The sequence below is a fragment of the Vitis riparia genome, chromosome 14 (assembly GCF_004353265.1).
Source record: "Vitis riparia cultivar Riparia Gloire de Montpellier isolate 1030 chromosome 14, EGFV_Vit.rip_1.0, whole genome shotgun sequence".
Lineage (NCBI taxonomy): Eukaryota > Viridiplantae > Streptophyta > Magnoliopsida > Vitales > Vitaceae > Vitis > Vitis riparia.
Window position 1 is genome coordinate 29,128,162 of NC_048444.1, and position 25,972 is coordinate 29,154,133.

The 25,972-nt window shown below is 34.9% G+C and overlaps 3 protein-coding genes, 1 long non-coding RNA gene and 1 pseudogene across 4 annotated transcripts; 4 read left to right on the forward strand and 1 right to left on the reverse strand.

Annotated features, from left to right (window-relative positions):
* Window positions 1-1,668: 1,668 nt before the first annotated feature.
* On the forward strand, window positions 1,669-3,838 carry LOC117929665 (galactinol synthase 2-like). Its single transcript, XM_034850023.1, has 4 exons — window positions 1,669-2,069; window positions 2,157-2,477; window positions 3,100-3,234; window positions 3,326-3,838. The coding sequence occupies exons 1-4, from the start codon at window positions 1,752-1,754 to the stop codon at window positions 3,515-3,517; spliced, it is 966 nt and encodes a 321-aa protein (XP_034705914.1). The 5' UTR covers window positions 1,669-1,751; the 3' UTR covers window positions 3,518-3,838.
* Window positions 3,839-6,163: 2,325 nt separating this feature from the next.
* Window positions 6,164-14,300, forward strand: LOC117930644 (galactinol synthase 2-like). The gene is made up of 7 exons (XM_034851277.1): window positions 6,164-6,192; window positions 6,737-6,845; window positions 6,931-7,165; window positions 11,923-11,985; window positions 12,925-13,031; window positions 13,844-13,978; window positions 14,089-14,300. The coding sequence occupies exons 1-7, from the start codon at window positions 6,164-6,166 to the stop codon at window positions 14,287-14,289; spliced, it is 879 nt and encodes a 292-aa protein (XP_034707168.1). The 3' UTR covers window positions 14,290-14,300.
* A 4,162-nt stretch (window positions 14,301-18,462) lies between these two features.
* LOC117931263 (galactinol synthase 2-like) lies at window positions 18,463-20,575 on the forward strand. Its single transcript, XM_034852203.1, has 4 exons — window positions 18,463-18,840; window positions 18,928-19,248; window positions 19,873-20,007; window positions 20,099-20,575. The coding sequence occupies exons 1-4, from the start codon at window positions 18,523-18,525 to the stop codon at window positions 20,300-20,302; spliced, it is 978 nt and encodes a 325-aa protein (XP_034708094.1). The 5' UTR covers window positions 18,463-18,522; the 3' UTR covers window positions 20,303-20,575.
* A 361-nt stretch (window positions 20,576-20,936) lies between these two features.
* On the reverse strand, window positions 20,937-21,715 carry LOC117931275. The gene is made up of 2 exons (XR_004654010.1): window positions 21,642-21,715; window positions 20,937-21,430 (listed from the first exon to the last, which is right to left on the reverse strand). It is a non-coding gene; the product is annotated as an uncharacterized LOC117931275 (long non-coding RNA).
* A 2,821-nt stretch (window positions 21,716-24,536) lies between these two features.
* Window positions 24,537-25,972, forward strand: part of LOC117931267 — a 65,399-nt pseudogene continuing 63,963 nt past the window's right edge.

The window sequence follows — 25,972 nt, forward strand, 5'->3', positions numbered from 1 at the left end:
ACTTTTCAAAATTGTTTTGTTTTCAAAAATAAAATATTATAATGGAAGGTCATATAAACTATCATATTCTTTTATTGTACTATTAATTATCATAAAATCGTTAATTTTTGTATTAGAAGTAATTTATTTTAATGGATTAAAAAATATAATTAATCTATTCTTTTTTAATCATAGATATATTAAAATTAATTTATTAGACTATTGAATTATAAATTTTAAAAAATAAATATAATTTGGTTATTTTTATTATTCTTGTGTAAAAACAATTTCAATATCAAATAACAAGGTTTCCTAGTTTTTCAATTTTCAAAAGATTCCACAACAAAATTACTTTTATTCAAAACCTCCGTAAATAACAAGGTTTCCTAGTTCTTCTAAGATCGAGGGCAATGGCTGGGCATTTCCCCCTAAGCATCACCTGGAAGCCGACGGTGGAGATCAACAATCTGAGATTCCCCTACCAAGGAATGGACGGCCAACCTCCTCCCGGATGTACGCCTCTGATCGGCCACTTCTCTCTCACTCTCAACTCCGGCGACGTCTGCCTCTTAGTCTGAATGCAAGAAAAAAACATTATCTTAAAATTTAATTCATTTCCTTAATTCACAAGTAATGGACTTTCCACAGTGTAGTGTATAGTACAAAAGAAATCATTATTTATACATTATCCATTACACTTAGTCCACACTTTAGGACAACTAACATAACTATAAGATATTAAGATCTTTCCAGGCATGTGGGTTCTTTACACGTGGCGAATCACCGTCCTCTACATGGGATCTGCTAGGTGCAGGCTCCTTCTGACGAATTCGATCTTCACACTAATAACCACCACTGGCCCCCACCTCACCTGTTCCGAAATTGGAATAATAAAAAATGACAGACGTGTGCTTTTTCGACGCGTGGCAGTTAGCATGCCTAGTGGCGCCACAAGGGGCGCCTTTCGTGTAAAGGGTTTACACGCCTGGTCGGTGAGGATAGCGTGCGGCGGTGAAGAGGTGGCGTTTTTTTGAAACACCGGATTTACCCTGAGTGAAACTTCGCGAGGGTGAGGGATCCGGTGTATCGCATATCGTGGGTGTAGAAAGTTGCCGACATATCTGAACCGTTGATTATGCGAGAAAACCAAATCATGATTTTATATGTAAAGATATGTTATAGATTTTCATATTTTGGTCGATTTTGGAGCGTTCATATTGATCCTTTATGGTTAATGGTTGGATTCACACGATAATTTGTACATCAGAAAAACACGATGAATTGCTCTTAAAATTAATATTTTTTGGCTCTAACAACTATACTTAAAAATAAAAAAAATATAAAGGGTAATTTAGTCATATCAGTAGAGTCTTCTACTGGATTCGACTGCCTTGGACTGGAATCCGGAACTCTCCTTCATCGTCGGATTGGAATTTCCGCCACGCGTACGGGGGGGGATTATTCTAGGGAGAGGATAACGCAGGAATCTATGGAAAGGAAAACGACACCGTTTTGGTGGAAATTTGGGGAAAGCAACAAATGAAACGACGGCGTTTTGAGAAGAAAGCCCAATGGACGCGTGGGTTTCATGTATTGATCCACCTCGTACTTCTCATTTTCATATGATTTTCTTGATTCAATCCAACCACCCTCAATGCCTATATAAACACCACACTACACCACCCAAAATCTACAACAAACTCACAATTTGATCCAAACAACTTTCAACTTTCCCTCATTTTCTTTCTAGTTTTCTTTAGTTGAAGGCTCTAATGGCTCCTACTTTGGCCTCTGCAACTGGTTTAGCCAAGGCTGCCAGCATTTCCAGCCGGGCATATGTAACTTTCTTGGCCGGTAACGGCGACTACGTGAAGGGCGTGGTGGGGCTGGCCAAGGGGCTGAGAAAGGTGAAAACCGCCTACCCACTTGTGGTGGCGGTACTGCCGGACGTCCCGGCGGAGCACCGCCGCATTCTGGAGGACCAGGGCTGCGTCGTCAGGGAGATCGAGCCGGTCAACCCGCCAGAGAACCAGACCCAGTTCGCCATGGCCTACTACGTCATCAACTACTCCAAACTCCGCATCTGGGAGGTGGGTCCTTAGCCATTTCATCAAATTTTCACCCTCTGATTCTTACTTTACTTTTTCTAATTCTGGGTTCTTTTTTTTTGTTTTCAGTTTGTGGAGTACAGTAAGATGATATACTTGGACGGAGACATACAGGTGTTTCGTAACATAGACCATTTGTTTGATTTGGATGATGGGCATTTCTATGCTGTGATGGACTGTTTCTGTGAGAAGACGTGGAGCAACTCGCCGCAGTACAAGATTGGGTACTGCCAGCAGTGCCCGGAGAAGGTGCAGTGGCCGGCGGAGATGGGTCCAGCACCCCCTCTCTACTTCAACGCCGGCATGTTTGTGTTTGAGCCTTGCCTCTCCGTCTATGATGATCTCCTTACCACTCTCAAGATCACAACTCCTACCTCCTTTGCCGAGCAGGTTTGTCAAATTCCACGAGGGTGTTTTGTCATTTTGGCTCGTTTAGGATCTGTTTGGCTTAATTTTTGCCTGGGTTTCCAATCGTTCAACTCTAAACTATTTTTTTCCTGGTTTTTCTAACATGGATGAGGTGTTTTGAGGTCATTTCTGTCGTTTTAAACTAATTTAGTTTTTGTTTTGCTTGAAAATTTTGTTTTTTGTTATCCTCGACTTCCATTTTTCTGGTTTTTCTCTTTTCTTGCTTTTACTGAAAACATGTTTTCAAAAAACACATGCCCCTTGGTGCAACACACTTGAAGGCATGTTTGTCATTTCAAACTGATTTCGGGTATGTTTGGCTCAACTGTTTTCTTTCTTCCTGTTATAAAAATATTTCGGGGATTTTGGGGCCTTGTCCTTTTCAAACACCTCCCTGAATTAGGTTTCGGTTTTTTCTACTTTGGCGTATGCCAAACCGTTTCTTTTGGCTTCTTGCTTTCTTAAAACTGAAAATTCTTACAAAACTCAACCATGTCAACATTTCCTAGGAAACAGCCAAACAGGGGCTCAGTTTCTTGTCCATGAAACTTTTCCTTCAGTTGTATCATCTAATACCTACCATTTTGTGTATTTCTGTTTGCAGGACTATTTGAATATGTTCTTCAGGGACATCTACAAGCCCATTCCACCCACCTACAACCTTGTTTTAGCCATGCTATGGCGCCACCCAGAGAACATTGACCTTCAAAGAACCAATGTTGTTCACTATTGTGCTGCTGTAAGTATCATTTCTAAGTCCGGAATTAATCCGTAGACCCTAAATCCACAACCGTAGACCGGCTTATAATAAATCTGTATTGGATTTTCAGGGTTCAAAGCCATGGAGGTATACTGGGAAGGAGGAGAACATGGACAGGGAAGATATAAAGATGTTGGTGAAGAAGTGGTGGGATATATACAATGATGAGAGCTTGGACTACAGGAACTCATCGGCAAATGGACAGCCTTTCACGGCGGCGCTTTCAGTCCACCGCTACATTACCGCCTCATCGGCTGCCTAGATCGGTTGTTTAAGGCTCAGTTTATATATATAGGAGTTTAGTTTTGGTAGTTGGGTTTGGTTTAAAGCCAGGGTGAACATATTCTTCTTCTTTCTTCTAAAGTTTTAAGTCTAGGAGAAGGGTTGTATTGGGAGGATATGTAAGGTTGATGATTTTTTTATTTCCATTTTTGTTGATTGGAATTTGTTGGGTTTATGAATATTGGATGATATGAATGTAACAAAATACATTAATTAGCATACGATTTGTGTAAAGTTACAATATGCTTTTGTGATCAAAAGCTTAGAATTCCTATCTATATGCATACAAGTTGATTCTTAAGTTTCTTTCAATTTTATTTCTTGAAGTTATTTTTGCATACAAGTTGTAGTATCGAGAAAGCAGAGCCAATTGATCCAACACATGGATCCCTTTGTTGCTGAGAAATTCAAATTTGAGCTTCAAATATTCGCTATTTATTGCCTGAGGAAACTTAAACCTTCGATACTCGAGTCGAATACTTTCTCTCCTTTTTTTCCTCAGGATTCTCTCCAACCAAACTATAACTACCGAAAATTGAATCTCTAATTAATCGAAAATGAGAAGCATAATGAAACCAAAAAAAAGATAAAAATCTGCTATTATCATCTAATTCCACTCGGTCACTGACCTAGGATTAGATCTACACTATTCAAATTTCTCAGTAAGAACGAAGACTCAAAACTCCACCGAATCAAACCTTATTACTGAATCATTTCCACTATTCAAATTTCGAGTTTAAGATTTGATTTATATAGACCCTAAGATGCAATTGAGACATTCCTAAACCTCATTTGGTATTGTAAAACCTTGAGTACATCCGTTTTAAAAAAAATAAATATATTTTTTTATAAAAAAAAAACATCTACATCCTTTATATAAATTACGCACAATTGATTCAAATTTAATTATTTTTTCATTCATAAGAGACAAAATATAATATTTACTCCTTCAATCGACTTAATTTTGATATGGGAGTTCATTTAATAATCCTACTGACAACATCAACTTGCAATTGAACTATCATTTTTCAATGATTATCATTCTTAATTGAAAGGGATGCAAGATTTTATATTACAAGATTTATAATAATTTAATTCATTATCTTAATTCACAAGTAATCTGGCTTTTGACATTTTTGTCTATAGTAAAAAACAAGTCATTGTTTATACAGTATCCTTTAGCCTTAATCCGCTCTTTGGGGCAACTAACTGTCTTAACACCGCCCTCCGCATGGAATTCGACCACGTGGTGTCTCTTTATAACCAACTGGACCTTCACACTTAATGGCGCCCAAAAATGGAACAATACAAGTCGAGACTTTTGATTATCACATGTGCATGATCGTTTTAGGTATTTATTGATTTTCTTACTGATTGTCATGATTGTTTCATTTTATTTATTAATAGAGACTCGTTTTTTAGGACTTAGAGGGGTGCTACGGTCTTTACCATATTTTTCCGATCTTTCCGATAAGTAACTTGACCCTTGAATCTTGATTTGATTTTTTACAGACCACTTTTTTCAAATAAGAAGTCACACTTAGAGTTGTCTTTCTTATTTTGTTTACCCTTTTAAAATAAAATAAAAAAATGGCAACTCCAAGTGAGTTTCTAATAAATAAATCATTTTTCAAATAAAAATCGAACTTGAGTGGAAGCGCATGAGAGGAAATACGGGTCCATACCTAATCTAAATTAAAAAAATTTCAAAGAATAACTAACGTGTTCAAAACTAACTAACGAATATAATATATTAATTTTGGGTTAGAATTTTACCTGGAAAAAAAAAAAATATGAACTTCAAACTTTGAAACTCTAATATTTGAGCCTTACGATCTTCAATTCTCTAATTTTGGTTGATAGAGTTTTCTCAATGAAGAAAACATGAGGAAAATTTAATTTATACATAGGATTTTTAATTGTAAAATGACTCTTTCACCCTTAATGAATTTAATTAATTTGTAAATTACTATTTTGCCCCTAGATTAAATTTTAGGACGTTACATTTTTAGTAATCAATTAAAAGAAATTTTTACATTTAATCATAAAATAATTATAATTAATTCACTCTTTAAAATATTCTTTTAATATTTTTTTCATATGATACTTTAAATTATATATATATATATATATATATATATATATATATATATATAGTGCATAATATTTAATAAGGGGCAACCTTTCCCTTGTGGTAAGTGTAAGTAAGCTGAATCCTAGACCAAAAATGAAAAATGAAGCGGAAAGGAGAAAAGAGTGGAGAGAGAATGCCGGTTATCACATAATCTTCACCATTGTGAAGATGGAAGAGGAGGGAGGGGTGTCTAGAAAGTAGAAAGGGCAAAGAGGCGTATGGAAAAGTATTTGAGAGCAATGGTGGGCTGGCTGGTATGAAACAAAGGCTTGGTATGAAAGATTCACCCCCACACAACCCATCCTATGAAGTCAACCCCCAACCCCAAATTATTTTTTTAAAAAAAAAGAATTATTATTTATTATGCATGAGAATACGTGAACCTATTAACATGAATGTACCACTCCTTTGAAAATGAGCATGTCTGTCCTTTTCTTCTTCTTCTTCTCCTCCTTTTTCAAATCTAGCCGTTCATCATCATCATATGCACCCATGGACCATGACCATCATGCATGCTCCTGGTAATTCACAACTCTCCATATGAAGGAGAAGCTCAAAGGAATATTCACCCACAACTGCTCCCGTTTGAAAATACTCAATTTGTTTTTTCTAGTCAATTTAAGAAATAATGATAAATGATAATAATAAATTGAAAAAATTCATAGCCTTCCCAGTAAGCACCATTCCATGGAAAAGATCATAACTAAAAAGTACCTTAGATTTGGAAATATTTTTCACTGAACTGTATTTTTTAAAATTAATTTTAAATTCACAGTACAATTATAAAAAATCCTTGGAAATTAGAGTAGAATGAAACGACCTAGTTTTGAGCAGAGAAGATTGATGCGGAAATTGGAAACAAATGAAACGACGACGTTTTGAGATATTTTGATTTGACTTTATTGCTTCCATCCAACCACTCTCAATCTCTATAAATACACCACACGGTATTTGCAAAAAACTGGATCCAAACAACATTCAACTTTCTCTCATTTTTCTCTCTAGTTTTCTTTGGTTGAGGTTCTAATGGCTCCTACTTTGGCCTTTGCAACTGGTTTGGCCAAGGCTGATCTGCGTCGTCAGGGAGATCGAGCCGGTGAACCCGCCGGAAAACCAGACCCAGTTCTCCATGGCCTACTACGTCATCAACTACTCCAAACTCCGCATCTGGGAGGTGCGGTTGTAGCCATTTCATCAAATTTTCATCCTCTGATTCTTCCTTGAATTGTTCTAATTCTGGGTTTTTTTTTTTTTTTCAGTTTGTGGAGTACAGTAAGATAATATACTTGGACGGAGACATACAGGTGTTTGGTAACATAGATCATTTGTTTGATTTGGGTAATGGGCATTTCCATGCTGTGATGGACTGTTTCTGTGAGAGATCGTGGAGTAACTCGCCACAGTATAATATTGTATTGTTGAACGCTTCTAATTATCGCAAATCAAGAGTGATAATGGCTGCAGTTTTTAAAATAAGTGCAAAAGTTCACTGCTGTTCATCCGAATGTCATGCATAATTTCATTTGTGATTTTGGTGATTTGCCATGCGAGTTTCTACAATAAGATTGTACTGTTGTAGACTGCGCAAAAGACAATAATTAGAATGCTACATGGTTGAACATTGGTGTTTATTGCTCATTTTTGTTAGGTTATTTTTCTATCGCAAATCAGAACATGCTTGCTGCAGTTTTGGTTTTGATAACATGAATGTTTTAGTAAACCAGCAGCTCGTTTATTTCCATTAATTTGTGAGTATTTCAAGAGTTGCTAGTTGTGATTACTTACATTTTCTTCCTCATTGGCAGATGATATGTTTTGATGTAATCACTGTAACTCTTCTAGTATTGTCTATATTTATTTATCTCTCTATCTGAGTAAATTAATTAGGGACATAGACTAGAAGTTATAATTTCACATTTATATTTAAGAGGCATGTTTTCTCCCATCGAGTGGTACATGTTGATCTTGTGTTGCTTTTATATGCATAACATATGTTTAGTTTAATTCTCCCATCGAGATTACTGTCCATGGATGTTATGATGCATATATGAATTTTGCTGTCATTATTGTTACTATGCAATCTTGATTTAAATTCAGTTTTTGATTATTATTGAATTGCTGTAATTTTATTTTATGCATAATCTTGTGACAGAATGACATCTTTCAATCCCTTAGCCAATATCCTAACCCAAAACAAGCTTGAGGGTCCTAACTATGTTGATTGGAAAAGAAACTTGGACATTTTGCTTACTGCAGAAGAATATAAGTTTGCACTTTTCCATCTATACCTCTCTTTTTCTTATAGATCCACTTACATCCAATGGGTTTCACCCCTTTAGGTGATTCTACAAGTTCCCAGACTTGATTAGAGTACATAGACTCCATCTCAGATTTCATAGCTACAAGCCACTTATCAGCATCTTTATCTTGTAGTGCATCGTCGTAACATACTGGTTCGGTATTCACTTCTTTAGGGATTCTATCAAATGCTTCTCCCAAGAGTGTATATCGAACCGGTGGTCGTCTTGTTCTCCCACTACGACGAAGTACTACAGGTTGTTCAGCCACACCTTCATTTTGCTATGGCTGTAAGGCCGGCAAGTCTATGACTGGTGGGACCACATCTTGTACTTCATCAATATGTTCTTCAAACGGCACATGTACTGGTGCTTCAACAGTTTCTTCATCACCAACAGGCAATGAAATGTCAGAAGTTTCAAATTCCGGTCCACTAACATTTCTCCCACTACGTTGAGGTAACGAAATGTCAGCTCCGACCATGAATGGTTCAGGTTCATGTTCTGATGGAAAAATTCTAGCTGGTATGGTGTCTCCTCTCAACTCATTTAAGGCTAATTGGCTTTTGGGAATATGGTTTCTAATATAGTCTTCCTCAAGATAATGTGCATTGGTGCTAACAATGATATTTTTATCTTTAGGACTATAAAATAAACCACCTTTCGTTCCTCTAGGATATCCAATAAAGAAACATAATTCTGTTTTTGCTTCCAACTTATCTGTTTTCCCTTTCAACACATGTGCTGGACAACCCCACATCCGAACATGTTTCAGGCTGGGCTTACGTCCAGTCCACAGTTCTGTAGGAGTCTTAGTACTGACTTAGAAGGAACTAAATTCAGAATGTATGCTGCTGTCTCAATTGCATGTCCCCATAATGAAATTGGCAAATCTGAATAACTCATCATTGATCTAACCATTTCCATAAGTGTCCTATTTCTTCTTTCTGCTACACCATTCTGTTGTGGCATACCAGGATCAGATAACTGTGAAGTAATCCATTGTTCTGATAAAAAGTTAATGAATTCCCTAGAGATGTATTCTCCACCACGGTCAGACCGTAATGTCTTGATATATTTTCCATGTCGCTTCTCCGTTTCTGCCTTGAATGCTTTGAATTTCTCAAAACATTCAGACTTATGGCGCAATAAGTAAATATATCCATACCTTGAGTAATCATCTGTGAATGTCACAAAATACTCAAAACCACCCCTAGCTTGGACACTCATTGGACCACACAAATCAGAATGGATTAATTCAAGAACATCGTTGGCTCTATTACCCTTTAAGGGAAAAGGTCTTTTAGTCATTTTTCCTTCTAGACAGGATTCACACGTTGGTAGTGCCTCCACTTTCAATGAACTCAAAGGTCCATCTTTAACCAACAGAGAAATTCTATCTAAATTAATATGACCAAGTCTCAAATGCCAAAGATAAGTATAGCTCAATTCAATAGGACGCTTTCTTTTCAATGGAGCAACAATAACAAAGTTATTTACTTCAGAATTAGTAAGTTGCAGTTCAGGTGTAACTTTAAGAATATATAAACCATCAATTAAAGAGCCAGAACATATCATTTGTTCTCTAAATTTAATAACGACAGAATCATCATAAAATTCATTAAAACAAACAGAATATTCGTTCTTACTCAAACTAGAAACTGAAATCAAATTCCTTCTAATCGAAGGAACATACAAGACATTCTTTAAAATCAATGTTCTATTATTCTTAAAAATTCAAAGCAATGTTTCCTACAGCTAAAACTGCAACTTCAGTGCCATCTCCCAGAAAAATGTTCACTTCCCCTTTACTTAGCTGGCGTGTTTCCTGAAACCCCTACAATGAATTGCAGACATGATTATTGTTCCTGAGTCTACACACCATTGGTGTGTAGTCAACACCGCTAAACAAGTTTCAACAACCAGTAAATGAAAAGGAGATGTACCTTGCTTTTTCTTGGCTAGCCATGTCGGACATTGTAGCTTCCAGTGACCAGGTTGCTTGCAGTGAAAACACTTACCTTTCGGTTTTTTCACAACACCATTTACACCATTAGCAGCACCATTGTTGTTCGGCTTAACATTTTTCTTTTTCTTACCCTTTTTTTGGACAGATGAAGAAGCTCGCTCAATGTTAAGCACAACAGGTGCAGCTCCTTGCTTAATAATAGTCTCAGCAGCTACCAGCTCATTCAGCAGTTTAGACAGAGTAAAATCCATTTTATTCATGTTATAGTTCAAACGAAACTGCTGAAAACTGGGAGGCAGAGTGTTCAAGACCATCTCAATCTGAGTAGCCTTGTCAACTTTAGCACCTAGAACCTCCATGTCATTCAGAAGACTCATCATCTTCAAAACATGAGTTCTTACTTGAGTCCTTCCTCCATTTTAGAAGTCAGGATCTCCCTTAGTGCGTTCTGCCTTGTTGCACTAGTTTGGTCTCCAAACATCTCCTTGAGATTTTCTAAGATGTCATAAGTTGTATCCATTTTCTGATGCTGATGTTGCAAAACATTTGACATAGATGCCAAAATGTAACATCGCGCCATCTCATCAGCTTTAACCCATTTCTAGTGAGCCTTAATTTGATCTTGAGTGGCACCTTCATCGGGTTTTTCAGGACACACTTCACTGAGCACAAACTTATATTCTTCTGCAGTAAGCAAAATGTCCAAGTTTCTTTTCCAATCAACATAGTTAGGACCCTCAAGCTTGTTTTGGGTTAGGATATTGGCTAAGGGATTGAAAGATGTCATTCTGTCACAAGATTATGCATAAAATAAAATTACAGCAATTCAATAATAATCAAAAACTGAATTTAAATCAAGATTGCATAGTAACAATAATGACAGCAAAATTCATATATGCATCATAACATCCATGGACAGTAATCTCGATGGGAGAATTAAACTAAACATATGTTATGCATATAAAAGCAACACAAGATCAACATGTACCACTCGATGGGAGAAAACATGCCTCTTAAATATAAATGTGAAATTATAACTTCTAGTCTATGTCCCTAATTAATTTACTCAGATAGAGAGATAAATAAATATAGACAATACTAGAAGAGTTACAGTGATTACATCAAAACATATCATTTGCCGATGAGGAAGAAAATGTAAGTAATCACAACTAGCAACTCTTGAAATACTCACAAATTAATGGAAATAAACGAGCTGCTGGTTTACTAAAACATTCATGTTATCAAAACCAAAACTGCAGCAAGCATGTTCTGATTTGCGATAGAAAAATAACCTAACAAAAATTAGCAATAAACACCAATGTTCAACCATGTAGCATTCTAATTATTGTCTTTTGCGCAGTCTACAACAGTACAATCTTATTGCAGAAACTCGGATGGCAAATCACCAAAATCACAAATGAAATTATGCATGACATTCGGATGAACAACAGTGAACTTATGCACTTATATTTAAAAACTGCAGCCATTATCACTCTTGATTTGCGATAATTAGAAGCATTCAACAATACAATATTATAATTGAAGCATTTGATGAAAACGGCAGCCATTAACATCCTTATATGCAATATAATATTATAATATAAAACACTCATTTCCGTCATTCAAAATCTCTCTTTAACAGCAATAAACATGCATCAATCTTCAGTGATTTTGAATCGTAAAACACCTATATCATACAATAGATGAAACACAAAAACAATCCATCGTAAATATGAGAATCTATATAAAAGATGTTTAGCTACCTCCAAACGAGTTTCAGACAAGGCTCCGATACCAATTGATAGAAACCATGATTTACGCAGCGGAAACAAATCATGATGAAACAAGCATGGAGGCAAGCCTAAACCATATGTAAAAGACTGACCTTTTTCTCTGCTGAAAACGCCCACAATCGCCTACAATCTTCTGTTGTTTACCTTATCAATTTCCGGACTATGATTTCTGAGTGGGCAGAAAAACAATAGCTAGGGTTGTGTCACTCTCTTTTCTGTTTCTAATATGCCAATCTTCGATGGGAAGAAGACCGCTTTCTTAGAAACTCTTTGGCGTATAATTTGCTTCAAGAAACAGATATAAGCGTGACTCTCTTTCCCTTAAAATGCTCATTTTAAATAAATTAGATTATCTATTTTTAATTAAATAAATTTAATTAAAAACTAATCTATCATTTATTTAAAACACATAATTCATGTATAGTCCAAACAATTAAGGCATAGCAGGGACTGCAGGAATAAAATTAACAAGGCTACTAATTATAATAAGAATTCATACAGGACCAGTATATTCTCATTATAATTAATCACAAATTATACCACTAAAAATTCATGATTGAACTCCTTATTAATCTTACAATTCCATTACATAATAATTTATGTTTCCCACGTTAAGATTACAGATGCTATTTACATCAAACAAATTACTGACAATTTATTTGAGTAACAATAGATCTTCAAGATTGTCGCTTAACTTAATTCATGTGTCGGATAAAAATCCACCAGCAGGGTTTACACTATGAAACCTTATAAGCTTACTTAAAGTGCATCATCAATCTCTATACCGAGACGTGGATTCAATCATTATTTAATACATCGCAAACATAAAGCGTCTTTGTCCAACTCATCGAGTCTTATCGCTCCAATAAATGAAACTCACTCTTTAATGAATCAAAACACAAGACATTTTATATTTGCTCATATTAATTAAATCATGATTAAAAACATAAATCTTATTTCTAATGTCCTAGAGAATATGTTTTAACAGTCAGTACAAAACATCCATTCTCTACTTGGTCCAGTTAGTTATATATAAAATATACTAACACAATTATTATTAAATTATGCCGAAAGATTAATTTATCTAATGCAAATCTCCAATTAAATACAAAGAAATAATTGTTTATAGAATGACATCATAATAACATACTATTAAATCCACGCTTATGCATGGTTAATAGTATATCTCTATCACTTTCTACTTCAACGCCGGCATGTTTATCTTCGAGCCTAACCTCTCCGTCTATGACCATCTCCTCAGCACTCTAGTGATCACTCCTGCTAGCACTTTTGCTGAGCAGGTTGGCCAAATTTCATGAGGGTGTTTTTCTCATTTTGAACTAGTTTAAGGAGTGTTTCGAACAATTTTTGCATGGTGGCCTTTCGTTCAATTCTAAAAATGAGGTCTTTGTCCTTTTTCGTTCTTTTTTTTCTTTAAGCTGTTTTTTTTAGGAAAAAGTTGTTTTTCTGAACAGTGGTTTGACGGTCTTGTTGCCATTTTAACTAGTTTAGGTTCTGTTTGGCTCAATTTTTTTCCTTGTCTCTTCGTGCCTTGGTTTCTACTTTTGCGTAGTTATACAAGCATGGTGTTTTTCATTTTTTGAAAAATCTTTTGCCTCAAAAAACACTTCTGTTTTTTGTCCTTTTTCTTTAAAGCTTGTATTCGCAAAATCGTTTTATTGTTTTCTCAAAATGATCCTGAAAACATGTTATCAAAATACACGTTTTCAAAAAACACATGCCCCTGGGTGTAACACTCTCGAGGGCATTTTTGTTATTTCAAACTGTTATTATTTCTTTTTATTTTGAACCATTCTTTCATATTTTGTAACAATTTTTTAAATGGTTTCCCAAAAACAATTGATAAACTTGTCAAAAAATCACTAAATGTCTTTTAGCATGGAGAAACAGAAATATGTTCACAAAACAGGCTCTTGGGTTGATGCATAGCAAACTGTTTCTTTGGTTTCTTGCTTTCTTAAAACAGAAAATCCTCGACTAAACATTTTCTAGAGAGCAGCCAAAGAGGCTCAGTTTCTTGTTCATCAAAAATTTCCTTTCAGTTGTATCAACTATTTGAAAACCTCTTTCTTATACATACATCTGTTTGCAGGACTATTTGAATATGTTCTTCAAAGATACCTACAAGCCCATTACACTAACCTACAACCTTGGTTTGCCCATGCTATGGCGCCACCCAGAACACGTTGACCTTGAAAGAACCAAAGTTGTTCGCTATTGTGCTGCCGTAAGTACCATTTATTTTTATTCCGATATTAATCCGTAAATCCTAAATCTAAAAAACAGGTTTATGCAATGAGATAAGTTAGTACTTACAAGCCTGTATTGGATTTTCAGGGTTCAAAGCCATGGAAGTACACTGGAAAGGAGGAGAACATGGAGAGGGAGGATATAAAGATGTTGGTGACGAAGTGGTGGGAGATATACAATGATGAGAGCTTGGATTACGGGAACTCATCTGCAAACGGGCACCCGCTCAGGGCGGCGCTTTTGGAGGCCGGCGTAGTCCACTACATTGCGGCTCCATCGGCTGCCTAGACGATTCACGATCGGTGGCTTAAGCTCAGTCTATGCATTTATGAGTTTTGATTTTAGTACTTGGGTTTGGGTTTGGTTTGAACCCGGGGTGAACGTACGTATTCTTCTTCCATGTGTTTATGAATATTTGATGATACAAATGATGCAACTTCGACTTTGGGCTTTTATCGATTCGAGAAATAAGTTTGATTGTCATGTTTGATACTGATTTCCATGTGATTACAAGCTGTCCTAACGAGAAAAGAAACGAAACTGCTTGGATTTTTGGTAAGTATCCTATAAAAATAAATAAATAAATCATCTTTTAAAGTGGCTATTTTTTTATTTTATTTTTTTAAAAAAAAATTATAGACAGAAATCATTTTTTTAAAGAGATAATTTTTTTTTAAAAAAAAATGAAATTATAGGATAAAATGATTTCTTTTTATTATTAATATATTTTTAAAATTCAAAAAGTGAAATAGAGACGATTTCCAAAAACTTAATTTTTTTTCATTTTTTATATTTTTAATAATATTTTAACTAATAATATATTTTAACAATAAAATTATTATAAACATATTCATTGTAAAATTAATTGAGTTTATGTTTATTATTATTGATATATTATTTATAATTATAATATTATAATAAAATAATTAATCTAAATTTAATTCACGTCTTATCAATAATAAAAATGAATTTTTAATTACAAATAAATTAAAAATAAATAGATTTTTAATAAAATACGAATATTAGTGATATAATAAAATCACAAATTATATATAAATATTATAAAATATGGATATTAACCTTAATTGATTTATGTTGTTAAAAATGAATAATAATAATTCAAAATTAATAATTTCTAATGTTATTTATATGATCATTTTATAAATAGTATAAAAATATTTTTATAAAAGTATAGTCAATTTATTTTGTTAAAAATAAAGAATAATAATTCAAAATTAATAGTTATAAATACTATTCTATTTTATATTATCTTTTTAGTTATGATATGTAATTTTTGTGTTTTAAATTATTAAATTTATTAAAAAATTCAAGTCTCTTGATTCAAAATTTATTTTCTCTAATAAAAAAAAAGAAAAAATTATTTATACGTTATCCTTTAGCTTTAATCCGGCAACTAACCTAACAGTAAGATCTTTCCAGGTATGCGGGTGCTTTACAGGTGGCAAGGCGCCGTCCTTTACATGAAATTCGGCCACGTGGTGTCTCCTTATCTTCACACTTGACTGGCTCCCACCCACCTCATATGTTCCAAAGAGGGAATAGTAAAGTCAGTATGCCTTCTGGGACCAAGTAGCAGCTTTGGGGACTATCGTACGCCTTGTTCCCTGGTTGGAAATTTCAAATTTCGCAAGTGTGGCGGATCCGGTGTGTCGCACCTCATGGGTATAGAAAAGTTACCAGCCTACCAGAGTCTGCAAATGTGAACCGTTGAGCGTGAAACTCCTAAGTGGACAAAATCAAAATTTGATATGAAGGATATGTCATAGATTTTTAATATTATGGTCGATTTCGGACTGTTGAGAATGAATCCTTTAAGGTTTAAGGGCTTAAGAATGATAATCCTAACCCTAAAACTCATAGAATAAATCTGGGCATAAGAATTGATCTGGACATTTCATTTATTTTATTAAATCCTAACTCTCTATTTAACTCCTAAACCCCCTTTCTCTTTATTTTCTTTCCTTCGCGTCATATTTACGTCGGCACCCCCTCTTCCTTCCCCTCTCTCCTTCATTTTCTTTTCTTTCTTCCATTTCTTCCTTCTATCTTCTCTTTTCCATCTCATGACCGATATCATCGCCCTCCACATCCATCACTCATGGATCTTATGATCCCCTGTTAGAATTTATATAAGTGAATGAAAATTAGGATTTTCTTTTCCTTAGAAGACATGTTGTTTTAAAGACACGATCTTTTCCAAAAGATGGTATTGGTATCTTAAGACACAATCTTGCATCAAATGATGTGTCTATTACCTTAAAGACACGTCTCTTCTAAAGGTCACCACCAAATTTATAAATAGGGATTCCATATGACATTTTCATTCATTCATTCATTCTTTCCACTTTTTCTCTTTTATTATCATTCAAGTCCTTCCTAACTTCAAGTTTTGTCATTTTTCTTTTCTATTAAATATTTAGTATTTAAAAGAGTATAAATTATCAAATGATTCGTTGTTTCTTATGATTCGAAGTGCTACTATCACATAAAAGTAATTGTTATATCTTGGGAGATGATTGACAATAAACCATAAGCACATGAGTGAGACAAATTCGTCTTAAGGACATGAAGTTAAACTTTAATCTTGATCAACCTTATTTCTGAATTTCAATCTTTTACTTCATTTTATTTGTATGGATAAAACTTTCATCATAGAGTCAATGTCTTTCACCACTGACACCATTCTCACTGCATTGTGCTTTGGCAGCCATTGCTCCTCCTTGCCCTTGTTGCCACTATTAATAGCTTCCATTATTGCACTTCCTCACCTATGAGTAAAAATGAAAATATTGGTAAATATGATTATATTGGAATTTGAATTTTATGAATATATCGAAAATATCGATAAAATATTAATTGATATTTTGATAAAAATATTGGTGGAATAGAAATTATTCAAAATTTATACAAATATTTGAAACAAATTTTAAATTATAAAATAAGTCAATATACACACTTTAAAGTATAGTATAATGTTTATCAATTTTTTTTCAGGAAAAATTATCTCAAATTCTTTTAATATATTTATATTAATTTATTTTAAAATTTTAAAACTATTTTTATTAAAATATGTTTTATTACCTTTTAAATAAAAAATTAAAGCTTTTTTAAGATTTATAAAATACTTTATTTGAGATTTAATTTCTAAAATTTTATTGCTTGTGGTGATAATTTTTTGTAATTGACATTAATTTATCTTATTAAATTAATTAAAATTATTAAAAATATTAAATATATTAATATCTTATTAAATTAATTTTAATTTATGAATATTAGAACTTCATTATTATTATTTTTTATATTTTAGAAAATTTTTGAATTAATTTATATTCTTAATATTTCAAAATAAAAACATTCAAAATTAAAAATAAACCATCAGGGTTATTAGATAGGGCCTAAGTCTTTTATCAATATCCATTACACATAGTCCACACTTTAGGGCAACTAACATAACTATAAGATCTTTCCAGGCATGTGGGTTCTTTACACGTGGCAAATCACCGTCCTCTACATGGATCTGCCAGGTGCAGGCTCCTTCTGACGAATTCGATCTTCACACTAATAACCACCACTGGCCCCCACCTCACCTGTTCCGAAAATGGAATAATAAAAAATGACAGACGTGTGCTTTTTCGACGCGTGGCAGTTAGCATGCCTAGTAGCGCAACAAGGGGCGCCTTTCGTGTAAAGTGTTTACACGCCTGGTCGGTGAGGATAGCGAGCGGCGGTGAAGAGGTGGCGTTTTTTTGAAATACCGGATTTACCCTGAGTGAAACTTCGCGAGGGTGAGGGATCCGGTGTATCGCATATCGTGGGTGTAGAAAGTTGCCGACATATCTGAACCGTTGATTATGCGAGAAACGCCTAAAAATGGACCAAATCATGATTTTATATGTAAAGATATGTTATAGATTTTCATATTTTGGTGGATTTTGGAGCGTTCATATTGATCCTTTATGGTTAATGGTTGGATTCACACGTGATAATTTGTACATCCGAAAAACACGATGAATTGCTCTTAAAATTAATATTTTTTTGCTCTAACAACTACTCTTAAAAATAAAAAACTATAAAGGGTAATTTAGTCATATCAGTAGAGTCTTCTACTGGATTCGACTGCCTTGGACTGGAATCCGGAACTCTCCTTCATCGTCGGATTGGAATTTCCGCCACGCGTACGGGGGGAATATTCTAGGGAGAGGATAACGCAGGAATCTATGGAAAGGAAAACGACACCGTTTTGGTGGAAATTTGGGGAAAGCGACAAATGAAACGACGGCGTTTTGAGAAGAAAGCCGAGTGGACGCGTGGGCTTCATGTATTGATCCACCTCGTACTTCACATTTTCATATGATTTTCTCGATTCAATCCAACCACCCTCAATGCCTATATAAACACCACACTACTCCACCCAAAATCTACAACAAACTCACAATTTGATCCAAACAACTTTCAACTTTCCCTCATTTTCTTTCTAGTTTTCTTTAGTTGAAGGCTCTAATGGCTCATACTTTGGCCTCTGCAACTGGTTTAGCCAAGGCTGCCAGCATTTCCAGCCGGGCATATGTGACTTTCTTGGCCGGTAACGGCGACTACGTGAAGGGCGTGGTGGGGCTGGCCAAGGGGCTGAGAAAGGTGAAAACCGCATACCCACTTGTGGTGGCGGTACTGCCGGACGTCCCGGCGGAGCACCGCCGCATTCTGGAGGACCAGGGCTGCGTCGTCAGGGAGATCGAGCCGGTCAACCCGCCGGAGAACCAGACCCAGTTTGCCATGGCCTACTACGTCATCAACTACTCCAAACTCCGCATCTGGGAGGTGGGTCTTTAGCCATTTCATCAAATTTTCACCCTCTGATTCTTACTTGACTTTTTCTAATTCTGGGTTTTTTTTTTTTGTTTTCAGTTTGTGGAGTACAGTAAGATGATATACTTGGACGGAGACATACAGGTGTTTGGTAACATAGACCATTTGTTTGATTTGGATGATGGGTATTTCTATGCTGTGATGGACTGTTTCTGTGAGAAGACGTGGAGCAACTCGCCGCAGTACAAGATTGGGTACTGCCAGCAGTGCCCGGAGAAGGTGCAGTGGCCGGCGGAGATGGGTCCAGCACCCCCTCTCTACTTCAACGCCGGCATGTTTGTGTTTGAGCCTTGCCTCTCCGTCTATGATGATCTCCTTACCACTCTCAAGATCACAACTCCTACCTCCTTTGCCGAGCAGGTTTGTTAAATTCCATGAGGGTGTTTTGTCATTTTAGCTCGTTTAGGATCTGTTTGGCTTAATTTTTGCCTGGGTTTCCAATCGTTCAACTCTAAACTATTTTTTTCCTATTTTTTCTAACATGGATGAGGTGTTTTGAGGTCATTTCTGTCGTTTTAAACTAATTTAGTTTTTGTTTTGCTTGAAAATTTTGTTTTTTGTTATCCTCGACTTCCATTTTTCTGGTTTTTCTCTTTTCTTGCTTTTACTGAAAACATGTTTTCAAAAAACACATGCCCCTTGGTGCAACACACTTGAGGGCATGTTTGTCATTTCAAACTGATTTCGGGTATGTTTGGCTCAACTGTTTTCTTTCTTCCTGTTATAAAAATATTTCGGGGATTTTGGGGCCTTGTCCTTTTCAAACACCTCCCTGAATTAGGTTTCGGTTTTTTCTACTTTGGCGTATGCCAAACCGTTTCTTTTGGCTTCTTGCTTTCTTAAAACTGAAAATTCTTACAAAACTCAACCATGTCAACATTTCCTAGGAAACAGCCAAACAGGGGCTCAGTTTCTTGTCCATGAAACTTTTCCTTCTCAGTTGTATCATCTAATACCTACCATTTTGTATATTTCTGTTTGCAGGACTATTTGAATATGTTCTTCAGGGACATCTACAAGCCCATTCCACCCACCTACAACCTTGTTTTAGCCATGCTATGGCGCCACCCAGAGAACATTGACCTTCAAAGAACCAATGTTGTTCACTATTGTGCTGCTGTAAGTATCATTTCTAACTCTGGAATTAATCCGTAAACCCTAAATCCACAACCTTAGACCGGTTTATAATAAATTTGTATTGGATTTTCAGGGTTCAAAACCATGGAGGTATACTGGGAAGGAGGAGAACATGGACAGGGAAGATATAAAGATGTTGGTGAAGAAGTGGTGGGATATATACAATGATGAGAGCTTGGACTACAGGAACTCATCAGCAAATGGACAGCCTTTCACGGCGGTGCTTTCGGAGGCCGGCGAAGTCCACCACTACATTACCGCCCCATCGGCTGCCTAGATCGGTTGTTAAAGGCTCAGTTTATATATATAGGAGTTTAGTTTTAGTAGTTGGGTTTGGTTTAAAGCCAGGGTGAACATATTCTTCTTCTTGTAAAGTTTTAAGTCTAGGAGAAGGGTTGGATTGGGAGGATATGTAAGGTTGATGATTTTTTTTATTTTTTTTATTTCCATTTTTGTTGACTGGAATTTGTTGGGTTTATGAATATTGGATGATATGAATGTAAGTAACAAAATACATTAATTAGTATACGATTGGTGTAAAGTTATCATATGCTTTTGTGTTCAAAAGCATAGAATTCCTATCTATATGCATACAAGTTGATTCTTAAGTTTCTTTCAATTTTATTTCTTGAAGCTATTTTTGCATACAAGTTGTAGTATCGAGAAACCAGAGCCAATCGATCTAACACTACCTACTGAAGCGAAAAACATGGAATCCCTTAGTTGCTGAGAAATTAAAATTTGAGCTTCAAATATTCGCTATTTATTGCCTGAGGAAACTTAAACCTTCAATGCTCTGAGTCGAATACTTTCTTTCCTTTTTTTTCCTCAGTTTTCTCTCCAACCAAACCATAGCTAGCGAAAATTTAATCTCTAATTAATCGAAAATGAGAAGCATAATGAAACTAAAATAAAAATAAAAATCAGCTATTATCATCTGATTCCACTCGGTCACTGACCTAAAGATTAGATCTACACTATTCAAATTTCTCAGTAAGAGCGAAAACTCAAAACTCCACCGAATCAAACCTTATTACAGAATCATTTCCACTATCTTAGTTGAATTATCAATTCTCTTTCCTTCAGTTTCCTACATTTTCCCGGGATCCATACAGAGAACCAACACAACATAAAACAAAATCTTCAAATTTCAAATTCTTTTTTTTTTTTAAAGCAAATTAGATTAAAATCCAGGCATACCAGTGAGTGCTTGGAAGCAATGGAGATCGAATGCATCCGCATCCGCTTCAAGGAGTTCGTTCCCTGAGCAACCCTTAGTCGGCGATAATGCTGAGAAATCGCATGCTTCGAATGCCATAAACTCGCCGATCGCAAGCTATCATTCGTGTCCATCCGTACCGCCCATCCATAATCGTAAGCACCCCATTGACCGCTATTTGTTTCCCTACAAAACAACATCCACAATAATTTTTCAAATTGAACTTCATCTGTAAAGATATATCTTTCCTAAGAAAGAATCTTACAGGAGCTACCGATTTACTCTCAACTCTCAAGCAATCAATAGTTCCAACAAAATTAAAATTTTCCTTTTTTGTTTTCTAAGAAAAAATTTTCACAGAAAATGACTTCCGTGGAAATGTAAAGGAGATTCTCACCTTGTAGAAGATTAAGCCTCCGGATTTGTTGATGATGTACATTGTGAATCGCGGCCATCGGAATTCGTTTTCCAGAATTCCAAGAAATGTAGAAAGAAAACGAACTATATGTCATCAAGCATCTCTTTTCGAAAAATTGGGCCGAACATTTGGGTCGAGCCCAAATATTACTGGGTTTGTTTCTAATTGGGCCAGTTTGTAAATTCCTTGATCCGGTCTCAGTCTTGAATTATAAAGAACCAGCATGGAGCTTAGTTAATTCCTTGTTTCAATCCCCCATTTTTTTTCAGCCTTACATATAAATTTGCATGGACAATGCAAGAGATGTCATGTCAGAATGATAAAAAAGTATAATGCATGCACATGATGGATAAAAATGGGAAACTGAAATCTTATTAATATATAATAAGTCCAATATTGTTATATCATGTAATGTAAATTGTCACCTCCTACGGCCTAATTTGGGTGTAAGATTTGACTTTTGTACACCTTGGGATGCATTTGATGTCTTCCCAAACCTCCTTCTATATGGTAGAACCTTAAATACATTCTTAAAAATAATACATATATTCTTAAGAAAAATACATACATACTTAAGAAAAAATTGTACATTTAGTTTTAGTTGAATTATGGCCTTATTCAACCTAATTTGACTCTAAGATTTGACTTATGTATGCCCTAGAGAGCATTTGAGGTATTCCCATACATGGCTCGATATGTTAGAACCTTGGAAACATCCTAAAAAAATATGTACATTTTCTTTGAGGTAAATCATGACCTTATTTGACTAATTTGGGTGTAAGATTTGATTTATGTACATCCTAAGATCTATTTTAGATCTTCCTAAATTCGTTCGATATGATAGAACCCTAGGCATATCCTTAAGAATAATACATATATTCATAAAAATAAAAAAAATAAAAATACATACATCCTTAAAAAAAATACGTTAAGAAAAATATGTTCATTTGATTTAAGGTGAACTACTCATTTATTTGGCCTATTTTGGGTTTAAGAATTGACTTATGTACGCCCTGAAATGCATTTAAAGTCTTTCCATATCTAGTTTGGCATGGTAGAACTTTAGATATATCTTTTAGAAAAATATGTATATTTAAAAAAAAAAAAAATACATCCATCTTTAAGAATGATGTTATCTGCTCTATAAAAACCCCTCCAACCATATAAAAGAAGCACACACATACTTAGTCATTCAAAAAAGTTGGACTCGCTCTCGTTTGATTATGACTTAAGCATCGGAGTGGTGTGTCCGAACCACCTGTTCGAACATCTTTTTGTGTAGAAAATCAATCTGTTTAACTCCAACAAAGCAAGATGGATCAACATTCGGTTGACACGACACCAACAATGTTGACAAACATCATTTTTAGTGACATTGGTAACATTCAATAACCAATTTGTAATTTTTAAATTTTTTTTAGACAATGATCAATCAAGATTTGGCGCACACTTGAATGGCATGAGGATTAAGATGTTAGTTGGTTGGCTTTGAAGGACACTGACACTTCATTATTGGGGTTTCTAAATTCAATGTTCAGGGTGCGTGCCCTGTTAGGTTTTGATCAAGGACATTGTGACCTCCTAAATTCCCTATTCACATGCTTGTTCATATTGGATTTGGGTCATTATTTAAACATAAATTTTGGCATGCCATCATCCCAAGATAATTCCACTAGTGAATCTTTTAGCACAAGCCCATAAATCTCCAAAACATCCCATTTTTTTTACAGACAAAAGAAATGTATTTTTATTATTATTTTTGTACTTAATTGATAAATTTAATTAATTAAAATCTTAATATAAACAAAGCTTATTTGATTTTTAAATTTTTAGTAGATTTAGGTTTTGAAACATTTGATATTCTATATGTGGGTATTCATTTACATTAAAACCGACTCAAGCTTTAAATAAGAAAATAAACCTAACAATGAATCATGGGGCATGGGATGGAGATATGTTTTAAAGCATCAAGAGAGAAAAATAAATAGATAGGTTGGTTTAGTGAGAATTTTCAAAGCATATATTAATTACTGAGACGGTATGACGGTCGAACCCCAAACGGCCCACTTCTCTGAAGACACTTCTTCATTCATAAGTATGATAACATACTCACTTAATGAAGGGAAAGCGGCTTATACGGGTGGCCGGTGAAGGATCCGGTGTGTCGCACCTCGTGGGTCTAGAAAGCTACCACAGTTGTGAACCGTTGATCATGCGTGAAACTTCTAAATGGACAAAGTCAAAATTTTATATGAAGGATATGTCATAGATTTGAGGTTTAGGGGTTGGGTTCACACGTCATAATTCGTACATGGGAAACACACAACGAATTCCTTTAGGTTATGTTTGGTTCCCGAAAAATACTAAGGAAAGAAAAAAAATATAAAGGAAAATGATTTTTTTATGTTTGGTTGTCCTATGAAAAATATCAAAGAAAATCAAATATGATTAAAACTAATTAAAAGCTTATGTATTTTTAAATTATTTAATCTTTATATTGATGAATTAAATAAATAAAATGAGTTTGAAGTAACAAAAAAACTAATTTATTCACTTTTAATCTATTTTTTTTATTTTCCTTCACTTTTTCTTTCCTTCTGCTTTTCCTTTGTATTTTATTTTCCTTGCATTTTCCTTCAAATTTTCTGGGAACCAAACATAGCCTTAATTTCATAATCGATTTTCTCCCAATTCAACAGAACAGTGGGTTAAAACTTAAAACCACACCAATGCCTATGTAAACAACACACTACACTTTCATATGATTTTCTTGATTCAATACAACCACCCTCAATGCCTATGTAAACAACACACTACACTACCCAAAATCTACAACAAACTCACAATTTGATCCAAACAACTTTCAACTTTCCCTCATTTTCTTTCTAGTTTTCTTTGGTTGAAGGCTCTAATGGCTCCTACTTTGGCCTCTGCAACTGGTTTGGCCAAGGCTGCCAGCATTTCCAGTCGGGCAGATGTGACGTTCTTGGCCGGAAAAGGGGACTACGTGAAGGGCGAGGTGGGGTTGGCCAAAAGTTAAAACCGCATACCCACTTGTGGTGGCGGTACTGCCGGACGTTCCGGCGGAGCACTGCCGCATTCTGAAGGAACAGGGCTGCGTCGTCAAGGAGATCAAGCCAGTGAACCCGCCGGAGAACCAGACCCAGTTCACCATGGCCTACTACATCATCAACTACTCCAAACTCCGCATCAGGGAGGTGGGTCTTTAGCCATTTCATCAAATTTTCACCCTCTGATTCTTCCTTGACCTTTTCTAATTCTGGATTTTTTGTTTTTTGTTTTCAGTTTGTGGAATACAGTAAGATGATATACTTAGACGGAGACATACAGGTGTTTGGTAACATAGACCATTTGTTTGATTTGGATGATGGGTATTTCTATGCTGTGATGGACTGTTTCTGTGAGAAGACGTGGAGCAACTCGCGGCAGTACATGTAACGACCCGCACCCAACCATGTAGATATTGTCCGCTTTGGGCCCAAGGGGGCCCTCACGGCTTTAAAAAACGTCTTTGTTATGGTGAACGGATAGAGTGTTTGATTTTTACTTTTTTGTTGTTGATTGGAGTTTGTTATGTTTATGAATGTTGGATGTAATAAATGATTGCCACTATCATTTAATTGATAGTCATGTTTGAAATTCTGGCATAGAGATAGAATGTGAAATCAATTTTATTTCTTGAAGCTATTTTTGTTGCGAGAAAACAACTATTTCCCTAATTTAAAATCTTTGGAAACAATAAAAATACAAAGGTTATATACTCTATGTTTTGTGTACCATTTTGAAGGTCAAACAAAATTGAGTTAGGTTTTGAAATTTAACATATTGATATGCAAATTTTCATGTGATTGCAAGTTGTTCTATGGAGAAATGAGAACCGTTTTATAAAACAGTTTTTTGTTTTTTAAAACAAAAATCGAAAAAATTAGTTTAATAATTAAAAACTATTTTTTATTTTTAAGAAAAAAAATACAATATTTTTAAATAATATCTTTTAGATATTTTATATTATTTTTATTTATTTTTTAAAAATTATTTTTAAAAATAATTATATAAAATATTTAAAATAATTTAAAATAAAATATTTTATATAAAATTATTTTAAAAATATTAAAAATATTTCAGATTTTGTGTGAAGAATCGAATAACAGCTTTCAAAAACTACTTTTTTATAAATGTTTCCGAAAACATTACAGCCCATAAAACAAGAAACTTCTTTTTAAAACCTTACCAACCCTTGCTCACGTGGAATCTTCCGCGCCCAACCAATGCTTCTAGCGTCTGACAAC

Excerpts from the sequence above, each read along its gene's own strand:
- LOC117929665 (XM_034850023.1), top strand. The coding sequence starts at position 1,752 with ATGGCTCCTACTTTGGCCTCTGCAACTGGTTTAGCCAAGGCTGCCAGC. Across the intron at positions 2,070-2,156 it reads CCAAACTCCGCATCTGGGAG|TTTGTGGAGTACAGTAAGAT; the intron begins GTGGGTCCTTAG and ends TTTTGTTTTCAG. Across the intron at positions 2,478-3,099 it reads CTACCTCCTTTGCCGAGCAG|GACTATTTGAATATGTTCTT; the intron begins GTTTGTCAAATT and ends TTCTGTTTGCAG.
- LOC117930644 (XM_034851277.1), top strand. The coding sequence starts at position 6,164 with ATGGACCATGACCATCATGCATGCTCCTG. Across the intron at positions 6,193-6,736 it reads GACCATCATGCATGCTCCTG|GCTGATCTGCGTCGTCAGGG; the intron begins GTAATTCACAAC and ends GGTTTGGCCAAG. Across the intron at positions 11,986-12,924 it reads TTCGATGGGAAGAAGACCGC|CTTTCTACTTCAACGCCGGC; the intron begins TTTCTTAGAAAC and ends ATATCTCTATCA.
- LOC117931263 (XM_034852203.1), top strand. The coding sequence starts at position 18,523 with ATGGCTCATACTTTGGCCTCTGCAACTGGTTTAGCCAAGGCTGCCAGC. Across the intron at positions 19,249-19,872 it reads CTACCTCCTTTGCCGAGCAG|GACTATTTGAATATGTTCTT; the intron begins GTTTGTTAAATT and ends TTCTGTTTGCAG. Across the intron at positions 20,008-20,098 it reads TTGTTCACTATTGTGCTGCT|GGTTCAAAACCATGGAGGTA; the intron begins GTAAGTATCATT and ends TTGGATTTTCAG.